The sequence below is a fragment of the Octodon degus genome, unplaced genomic scaffold, assembly GCF_000260255.1.
Source record: "Octodon degus isolate 3935 unplaced genomic scaffold, OctDeg1.0 scaffold00043, whole genome shotgun sequence".
NCBI classification, from domain to species: Eukaryota; Metazoa; Chordata; class Mammalia; order Rodentia; family Octodontidae; genus Octodon; species Octodon degus.
In genome coordinates this window covers 5,943,600-5,954,082 of record NW_004524619.1, presented here as the reverse complement: position 1 = coordinate 5,954,082, position 10,483 = coordinate 5,943,600, and the positions used below count along the sequence as shown (strand labels likewise).

At 52.5% G+C, this 10,483-nt stretch overlaps 1 protein-coding gene across 1 annotated transcript in view; it reads left to right on the top strand.

The window, feature by feature from the left end:
• The window catches only part of LOC111816872 (U1 small nuclear ribonucleoprotein C-2-like), a 16,185-nt gene extending 10,310 nt beyond the window's left edge, over nt 1-5,875 (top strand). Inside the window, exons 2-3 of the mRNA XM_023715726.1 lie at nt 2,704-3,159; nt 5,616-5,875. Of these exons, the coding sequence (XP_023571494.1) occupies nt 2,704-3,159; nt 5,616-5,713 (554 nt within the window). The 3' untranslated portion in view covers nt 5,714-5,875. The remainder of the gene's footprint in view (nt 1-2,703; nt 3,160-5,615) is intronic.
• Nucleotides 5,876-10,483: the final 4,608 nt, after the last annotated feature.

The following is a 10,483-nucleotide window of genomic DNA, read 5'->3' as shown; positions in this document are numbered from 1 at the left end:
GAAAAAAAAAAAAAGAATGAAGCTAGATTCCCTACTTCATATCACATACAAATACTGAGTCCAAATGAACCAGGCTTAAATGTAAAACCAAAATTGAAACTCTCAGGAAAAAATATAGACATAGGTTCAGGGAAATTGCTCATTAGAATAAGTGCTTGCCTGGCAAGTGCAAGGTCCTAAATTCAATCCCCGGTACCACAAAAAAAGAAAACATAGGCATAAGTCTCCACAACCTTAGATTAGACAAATATTTCTCAGGTATTACAGCAAAACCCAGTCATGGAAGAGCATGCCTATAATTCTAGAACTGGGAGGCTGAGACGGCGGGGCGCGGGGATGTCAATTCCAGCTTAAGACCAGCCTAGAGTACACAGCCATCCCCACCCCCATTCAATGCAGTTACAAGAGTCTGAGCCAGGCAGAACCTAGCCTTGAATGTTTCTAAGCTATGCCAATGGCCTCTTTGTTCCCCATCTGGTGACATGGGGCTCCACAGCCTTCTGAGTTCTGGTCAGGGACTCCGAGACCTTAATGGTGGCAGAAAAATAGAGGCAACAATCTGGGATGAACAGTGCTGGGAGGAGGACCAGGATGTAACGGCTGAAAGGAGTGGTGGCTTGCAGAAACCAGGAGGCCACACCTCATCAGAGAGGTGGACAGCCTCTCCCTGATCCTCTGTGCCCCCTCATCTTTCCTTGACTGGGTCACATGGTGACAAGTTCCCTGTGTTAAAGGATTCCAGATGAGGGTGAATGAAACTAGAAGAGATTTGCAGAGAGGACTTAAGCGCAAACCTTAACAGTCAATTTCAACCCTGGGCTCCAGATTAATGACCAAGCCTTCTGCTCACAAGTACTCTTAAAAGCGCTCCGGCCTGTCCTCACTCCTGTCAGTGGGTGGTCCTTCCTTCTGCCACTCAGGAACATTCCCTGAGCATGTATGTGCGTCACAGACCAGGGTTCAGTGGTAAACAAGGTCACACCCCTGCCTTCTAGGAGCCTACATTCTCAGACAATAAACCCATAAATAGCCAGGTATAGTCCACATGCCTGTAATCCCAGGCATTCAGGAGGCTGAGTTAGGAGGATCTCAAATTAGAGGCCAGCCTGAGCAAATTAACAAGACTCTGTGTAAAAACAAAAAATAAGTAGCGCTAGACATACAGCCCAGTGGCAGGGTGCTTCTGAGTTCTCTCCCCAACACAGCTACAAGAGAAAGAAAGAAAAGAAAGAACAATGGTACTGAGGAGATGCCTCAATAGAATAAAGTGCTTGCCTGGCAAGTGCAAGTGCCTGAGTTCAATCCCTGGTTCTGGCAAAAAAAAAAAAAAAAGAAAGAAAGAAAGAACAAACGAACTTATTTCAGGTAAGTCCTGTGAATAAACTACACTAGCAGAATGAGCTCAAACTGATGAGGATGGACTGCTGTCGAGAAAGCGATCAGGGAAAGCGTCTGACCTGACAGGTAAGAAAGTGGGGAAAATGGAAGGGACGGGGAGATGACTCAGTAGAATAACCACTTGCCTGGCAAGCTCAAGGGCCTGAGTTCAATCCCCGGTTCTGAAAAAAAAAAAAAAAAAAAAAGTGGGGAAAATGAGAAGAAGCAGTGAAAGAGGGTGCTTCGTAGAAGAAAAAGCAAGTGAAAAGGGCTGCCTGAGCTTATTCTCATCAGCCTGAAGATCACGCACACAACAGCAGAGCTGTCTCTTGTCCCACAGCTCCCCTTCTCTTCGCCCAGTGACCTTGGATCGCATCTTCTCAGGTCAGGACCAACCTGAGTTTTACAGCACAAGATGTGCATGGAGCTAGGGCTCAAACGGACACATGCACACTAGCACAACCAGGCCCTCCTGGGATATCTCTGTGTTTTTGTCTCCTGTCACTTCTGGCAGTTCAGGGCCAACATTGGCGTTCCTTTTCAAGGAGTGCAAGAAGACACTACTGTGACAAGAAGGAAAAAAAAAAAAAAATCAAACAGATGTGGCCCAGGGCGGCTCTACTGGTGCAAGAAACAATCTGCTGGAGATGAATGCCTGGCAAGCAGAGGTGAGCTCAGGCCCCTGGGCCCTTGGACAACCGCGCTGGGCCTAGAGGTCCGTGTGCAGGGGTTCTGGCTGAAAAGAATGTATTGAGGCAAATCCGCTTCACCCACCCTCCCCACCCCACCCCCAACATCCAGTCTTGCCCAGCGTTTTCAAGAAGACCTAGGACCCAGCTCCCTGCAGGATCCCTGACAAAGGTCATCTCTCACCCTGTGCACAAAGCTGGGTAACCACAGGATGTGCTCCTGCAGGCCCCAGGTTCCCAGAGCTGCAGGGAGGGCAACCCCACCTCCCACCGGACAACGGAGAGATGCCCAACATGCACACCCACCTCCCCGTGGGAAGTCAGGTGTCAGCAACCAAAGCGGCTGACACAAGGAGTTCCCTCGTTTGTACCAGTTGCTACTTTAGACACTTTAATCTTATGAAATAATCCTTTACAGTTTGTGCTATTTTCACCTCCATTTTATAGATAAGGAAACTGAGTCATACGTATGAAACTTGCACAAGACCACACAGTTATGACAAACCCAACAATGCCCTCTGCATAGCGCTGAGAAGAAACTGGTTACATTCGGGCACTGCCGGCGGCTCTCACCTCCTCCCCCAGTGCTAGAAGCAAGCCCCATCCAGGCAAAGAATCCAGTAACCACGTCCTCCAGGAACAGCCAGCCCGCTGCTTCACAACCAGCCAGCCCCTGCCGCGACCGCTGAGGGTGCGAAAGCGGCCACCACCCCCCATCGCCCGGAGGAACCCTTTACCTGGCCTGAAATCCCCGCCTCTAGAAAACGCTCGCGGGCCTCCGGGTCCGAGGCACCCACGCCTCAGCGTCCGCCACCCTGGCCGCCTTCTCAGCGCTGTCCCGCGGCGCAATTTTCAAAAGATGCAGCGGCCAGCGCAGGACCCGGGCGGCCCGGGAGCTCCGAGAGCGCCGCCCAGCCCGCGGTGACCCGCGCCCTCCGGCCGCCGACAGCGCCCCCCGCGACGACAGCGCCCCCCGCGACGCCGACCTGCGCGCAGGCCGAGTCTAGGGGCAGGAGCCGGGTCGGGACAGGTGGCGCCTCCCTCCCCGGAAGTAGCTCCGGGAACTTTCTCCAGGAGCCGCCAAGGGCCCGAGGTAGGCGTCGCCCGCAGAAGCCGCGACTCGTCCTGGCCGGCGGTGACACCGCCCACCTGCACCGCGCGCGCCCCTGCGCCGCCTGCAAGCCGCGCTGCTCCCCGGGGAGGTGCGGTCAGGCTCGAGCGCGCGGGGACGTCACAGGACGACGGGGGTCCAGCCCCCCGGGAGTGCCGCGTCAGGCGGGGTCCCCTGCGGGCGGCTTCACTCACCTCAGCGCCCGGCTGGCTCAGCGGTACCAGCTGGAGAGCAACCGGCGCGGTGGGCGAGGGGCGGGGGGGGGCGGTGACTCCCCACGGCGGGGCGGGCCGGGCGGGCCACGTGGGCCGGGGCGGGAGCTGGACCTGACCCGACACCCCGCGGGCGCCCGAGCGCCGGAACCGAACGCAAGACCCCACGATCCAGACTCCGCGCAGGTGACTACTGTTGCTCTCCCTCCTCCCAAGCCCTGCCTGGGACTCCCCGGCGGCTAAGGAGAGAAGGACAGTGGGCCCCAAGACGTCTTCAGCCCCCCAGACTGGAGTCGGGCAAAGCTCGCTGTGTAGAGATGGGGTGCCGCTGCCGACCCCGGGTTCCCTCTTCCGGCAGTAAACGCCCTGCGGAAACCGGGGGCTCCTGGAGGGACAGGTATCCCCGGAAAGAGTACGGCGATGCTCGTGCCCCGAGTGACATAAGTTGTCCCCCTAGCGGACTAGGGCCAGAGCTTGCTTGTGGGAGCCCCAGCCATCACCGAAGGCAAATGGGGGGATGAGAAAGGGGTGTCAGGTTTTGCAGGAGCCCCATTGTCCTTGCCTGTGGAGGTGACCATGAAGAGCCATTCACTAGCTGCTGAGAGGAGGCCTGGGTGGGTGCCCAGCAGGTTCTTAGTGATCTCGGGTTTGTAGGTGGTGTTGAACCCCCGGGAGCAGGGCCAGCTGTGGTGTCACACATGCAGAACCAAACATGAATATCCAAAACTTTACTGCATTCATTCACGCATCCACAGATAAACACCTGCTGCCCCAGTAGCTCATGAAACGAGAATAAAGGATGATCTTTAGTTATTGGGCTGCCATAAAAGTGTGACCCGATTGCTAAAAATCAAATTCTGTGGGTTGCTTCTGTGCATCTGAGGCACTTGATCAAATTTAACAGTCACAACGGTCTCATACCGGGTAGGGCACGTGTGGGCCCCACTTTGCAGATGAAGAAATTGAAGGTTAGTGTTTAAGCCAGCCCCACTGTGAGCAGAGAGACCTTGGAGAGGACAGTTGGCCCCGTTTGTCAGCCCAAGGCGCCCAGGCCCTGAGAAGCGGTGGAAGCAGGGCTCAGAGTGGACCTAGGCAGCGGTAAGGCGGAGGGCTCCCTGCTTGGGTGCAGATCTGGGAGGCCGGCCTCACGAGCAGGAGGCAGCATCCAGAACTGGCCTTGACCCCCACCTCTGTCTGCTGTGCAGCCGCAGTGCTAAGTCACCTCTTCCCGGCCTGCAGCCCACATTTTGGGCCAGAAATGAAGCATCCTGAGCAAACTGACTCTCATTGCAACAGCTGCAGCAGTTTCGTTCCATGACACTTTCCAGGGGGTCCCTTGTCCTGAGTGACATCCAGTGCCTCATGACCAGTCGAGGTCACATTTAGTGGTAGCAATACTGGTAGCAATGCTCCTACCAGTATTTCCCATTTCCAAGGTGTACAGACCCCATCCTCACCATCCTCAGCCTTTCAAAAAAAAAAAAAACTTTTTCTATCCTTTTTTTTGGCTTTCTGAGCAGCTCAGGCTGGGCTTGAGCTCACTTTGTAGCCCATGGTGGTCTCAAACTGGGCAGGGTCCTCCTGCCTCAGCTTTCCCAGTACTGGGATTACAGGGGTGCACCACAAGCCTGGCAAAACTCTTTCGTTGTTCTCCTTGCTGCCTCCATAGTGTGAAAGAGCCCTACTGCGGCCAGCCCTGTTCATTAAATAATCAAAATCAGTAAGTATCAAGCAAGAGATTTTCCCGGGTAAGGATGGTAAGTAGGCACAGTTTGGGCCGAGATCAGGAGGGAGACAGACCCCTAAGTGGGTGAGTGGGGGGCAAAGTGGCAAGACTCCCAGGAAACTGGCCAGACAAAGAAGGCCTCCTGTCGAGGAGAGCCCAAGGCAAGCAGAGAGGGGAGGCGAAGCCCAGGGCAGGACAGCACAGCTACGCTACCGGAAGTATACAGAGAGGGCGGGGCAGGGGAGCAAAGCTGTGAGGTCTTGGGGAGCCAAGCTGAGAATCAGCCCTAAGCCCAGAAAGGTGCAGGCAGCAGTATGGTGGGACGGGAGCCGAGGCAGGAGGAACGGATGCAGTGATGTGTCACCCGCACACAGCCAAAAGCAGTGTGTCTTATTATTATTACTAAAAGCAAACACCTTGACTTCCTGTTTTAGAATTCAGGGTTTCCAGAAACTGGAGCAAATTGTGCAGACTGGCAGCACATGGGTTTTATCCCACAGGCTTTATGATGCTCCCTGTAGCTGGTGTGGGGGTAAAGAAGAAGATTGGACTCTGGATGCTGCTGGAGGTCTGTCGGAGGAAAAGAGGGCCCACGTGAAGGGCCTAGGGTGAAGAAGAAGCTAAGCAGGAAACAGGTGAAGCGGCAGAAGGCGCCAAGGGTCAGCCACCTCTTCTCCTGAACTACTCGGTTCAATTCAGCTGTTCTCCCTAACTGCAAGCTAGGACAGATCCAGAAGGGGCAGTTGCTTCTCTAAATCCTTATTTGGGAAATTGGCGTCTCTGAGACCCCGTGTGAGGGAGAGGGGACGGGTGCACTCTGGCTGGGAGCAGACAGGAAAGCAGGGCGGAGGGATGTGGCCGAGGGCAAGAGCAGGACATGGAAGCCACCAGCCAGCATCCTAGAGCCCACTGTATGTTGAAAACTTGCTGAGTTTTCTGTGTGATCACGCATTTAAAACCCTCTGATCATGTAATACCTCTCATTAAAACATGTTAAGGGCCGGGTAGATGGTTCAGCAGAGTAAGTGCTTCCCTGGCAAGCTCAAGGGCCTGAGTTCAATCCCTGGTTCCTAAAAAAAAAAAAAAAAAAAACCATGTTAAACAGGGACCAGCAAGATAGCTCAGCAGGTTAAATCACCTGCTTAGGCAAGCACAGCAACCGCGGTTGGATCCTAGGCACCACATGCCGCACCCCCCTAGGGCAGCCTGAGCAGGCCACAGAGTCCGGGTATAGTGGTGTACTCCTGTAATCCCAGCACTGGGGAAGCTGAAACAGGAGGATCACTATGAGTCTGAGCTGTGTAGTGAGACCCTGTAACAACCAAATACTTTTTTTTTTGTATTTTAGGGAAAGGTCTACAGGGTGTTCAGGGTCTCACTACTAGATCAGACTATGTAGTGACCTGCCTATTTACAGCCTCCTAAGAGCTGGGATTACAGGTACACGCCACCACTCCCAGACTTACCAAATACATTTTTAAAAAAGAAAAACATGTTAAACATACCAAGAATAAGAAGAAAGATAAAACCCACCCACAGACACCCTGGGTTTATGTCCTTTTTCGTTTACCACGTGGTAAGCCTCTTGCTTTGTCCTGAACGATTCCACAGCATGACTGTCAAAGACTGCCTTGGGAACGAATGTGCCGTCTTCTTGTGATTAATCCCTCCTGTAATTGGTCCCTGTTGGTACTTGTTTTGCTTCTCATTTCTCAGTATCAAGATGAAGTGTGGCAATGAAAATCTTTGCACAGTAAACTTGGACGCCCATCTCTGGTTACCTCCCAAAGATAAAACCCTAGACATGGAATTCCAGGAAGAGACAAAAAGCCTCTGCTGGTAGTGATGCTCTACGTTGACACCCCCCCCCCCAAAAAAAAAAAAAGCACAACCACACACACCTTGTTCTTGGCGTGTGAAGGCCAAGTGCGCAGCGTCACATAGGGAACAGGGAGGTGTGGGTCTTCGCGTTCTGGTCTGACGACGCTCTGCGGGCAGCCACTGAGGATTCCTTTGGAAGCAGGTCCTTTCCACCACGCTCCCAGGAGGAAACTGAGACTCGAGACTGAGCACATGGTAGGAAACACCCAGGTTCCAGTCCACCCGGGGCTGTCCTGGAGGCATGCTGCCACCTGAGCACACAGCCTGTGAGGAGGTGAGGGGAGCATGCGCAGTGAGCAGCAGCACTCAGCACACACCAGGGACAGTGACGGGAGCTTGGCACGAACCAAGCCTGAGTCTAGGGATCTGTCATCTAGCCTGCAGAAGGCACAGCACACAGCACTCAGGGACCGTGACCTGGAGACAAGCCATCCCGGGGGACATGTGTGGCAGCCTAGCAAGCTCACAGGGACCCTGGTAAATGAGCAGAGCCTTATCTAAATTTACAGTTTGAAATCTTTGTTCCTTTACTACTTTTTTGTCCTAAATTATTTATTAGCATTAACAGTGGAGCTGGAGAGTATTGTGCCTTCTCCAAGCTGCACAGCGAGAACCACCAATAGTGTGGTGGAACTCGTGGTCCTTTGCAAGGCCACGACTCTTGCGGTCTGAAGGTGTCAGCTCACGCATCTCCCAGTGCTTGTGGACTGGTTTGGTGATCCACTGGGGGTCAGGATTTCTTCTAATGGCTTTGTGGAATGGATCAATAAGGATAACCTCACAGAATTTATATGTGAAATCTTTACCAACCCAGTAAGAATTTAGAACTCTCAGAGCCCCCATACTGGCAATCCAGCTTGCTCCTCAGCCACAGACCGAAGGCTCTGTGCAAATTTCAGCCAGTTAACGCCATGATGGACAGGCTTGCCACAAGTTGCTCCCTTAGGAACCGGACGTTTGCGGCCACCGCAGTGCACACAAATCCTGTATATGACATACCCTTGCTTGGCCTTGTATCCCAGGAACCGGGGATTGAACTCAGGCCCTTGCACTTGCCAGGCAAATGCTTATTCTACTGAGCCATCTCCCTGGCCCCAATATTGTTTATCTTGATGACAGCTAAGACCAGCATTAATGTTTTTGTTTCTTTTTTTTCTTTCTTTCTTTTTTTGTCTTTTTGAGACAGGGTCTCACTATGCACTTGAGGCTGGTCTTGAGCTCAATGTATAGCCCTGGCTGGTCTCAAGCTTGCAAGAATCCTCCTGCCTCAGCCTCCTGAGTGCTGGGGTTGCAGGGATACACCACCACACCCGGCTAACATTAATGTTTCTGAGTGTCTGCCATATGCCAGGCCCTGAGCCATCACCTTTTGCCTATTTTACCCTCACAGTGAGGACCAGAGAGAGAAGGGGACTTGTCCCAGGGACTGCTTGGTGGGAGGGCTGGAGCTACAACCTGGTGAAAGGGGCAGTGTCCAAATCCATCCAAATGGGAGGCCTGCCCACAAGGAAAGGCCATTTTAGTCAGAAAAATGATCTGTCCCATATTCATACCAGCTGAGGTAAATGTCCCTGGAGAACCAGGCATGGGAGCACATCCCTGTAATACCAGCACTCAGGAGGCTGAGGCAGGAAGATCGTTCCACGTTCAAGGCCAGTCTAGTCTACCTCGTAAGATACTATCTCAAAAAATGAAAAACCAAACACTCCTGGAGACATGTGTCAGGACATAGACTAAGGGTGGTCACGGGTCAGGGAAGGTTTCAGAGCAAAGGAAGGACAGAGACAGATATGAAGGTGTTCTGAGCAAAAGAAACACAAAAGCCGTGGTCAGGAACGTAGGAACGAGGAGAGGAATCCCCCAACAGTCTGCTATGGTCAGAATGAAAATGCAGACTGAACATCAAAGCACAGTGTGACAAGCTTGGAGCACCATCTGAAGCCCGGGTGGTGCCGTGTCCCCTCCAGAAGAGGCCAGGCACCAGCTCACTGTCCCTGTGTGACTTTCCCTTCATCCCAAAGGCCCTGTCAGCATTTTGCCTCCTTGCCAAAGGCCAAGGCACTGGGTTTGTGCCACCTCTCACTACACTCTCTGCCCAAGTCACAGTGTTCCTTCTTAAAGCCTTCCTTCCCCTTAAGCTATGCGGGGTGGGGTGAGGGTGTGTCGGGGGTGCTAGCCCGATGCACAGCAAGGTGCAGACTTCAGATGCTTCAGCCTGAGGTTGCCAGTGCCTTGCTTGCACCCCTGACAAAGCTCCCCATGTTGGGGGTCTCGGGATCTCTCAAGCAATGCAGTAGCCCCTTCAGTGCGAGGTGGGCTGAGGAAGGGGGTGCTCAGCATAGAAAGCGACCACACATCACTCCTCCTGCCACCACCCACTTTATACGGTGCCTCTGACTACCTTTCTACCCTGATGGCTGAGGAGCGGGTGACGGAACAGCAGACCTGCACGGATGAGATCGTCACATAAAGCACTTGGTGCTCAGGTGCCAGCTCCTAAAATAGGGAGACATGACAGAGATGACAAAGTGACCAACACCTGAAATGATAGGCAATATCTTGGGTAAATATGAACAGAAAAATAAATGGAAGATATGTTAATATGAGAGATAAGAAATTGTGGGAATTTCCCCATTTCTCTCTCAAAAAGGTGGGTTTTTTAGGGGTCAGGGAGATGGCTCAGTGGAATAAGCGCTTCCCTGGCAGGCACAAGGGCCTGAGTTCAATCCCCGGTTCCGAAAAAAAAAAAAAAAAGGTGGGTGTTTTGGGGGTGGGTGGTAGTGTGGTACTGGGGGCTGAACCCAGGGCCTTCACCCCGAAGGTGTGAAGCTACATCCCCAGCCTTTTTTTGGCTCTCACTACATCTCTGAGCTGCCCAGGCTGGACTCAAACTTGTGACCTCCTGCATCAGCCTCCCAGTGTCGGGATTACACATCTGTGCCACTTCAAGCAACTCTAAAGCAACTCTTTAACAGCTCTTTGGTTTTCCTTGGCTCCCAAAAAAGGACAAGTGACAAGACCTTAGCATGTAACGATCTCAGGGGAGTATGAGAACACACAAGAAAGAAACCTTATTACGTTCCTAAGTCCCAAATTAGACCACACCCTTTCTGAGCAATAGCCAAAGAGCTTGTGTTCTGTGTCCTTGCTACTTCTTAACATTTATGGTTCTGTCTTGAACACCTGTTATTTTCTGAGCACTGACACGTGCCACTTATGGAGCTAGCAGCTTTTTAAATTTAATTTTTTTTTTTTGAGACAGGGTCTTACGAGGTTGTCCAGGCTGGCCTTGAACTCATTCACACCATCACTTTGGTTGGCCTCAAACTTGCGGCAGTTCTCCCACCTCAGCCCCTCAGGTGCTGAGACTGCAGGCACCACTACACCCGGCTAGTCCAGCAACTTTATACTTACCACATAGTTTATTTTTTTTTTAATTTTTTTTTATTTATTTGAGAGAGAGAGAGAGAGAGAGAGAGAGAGAGAG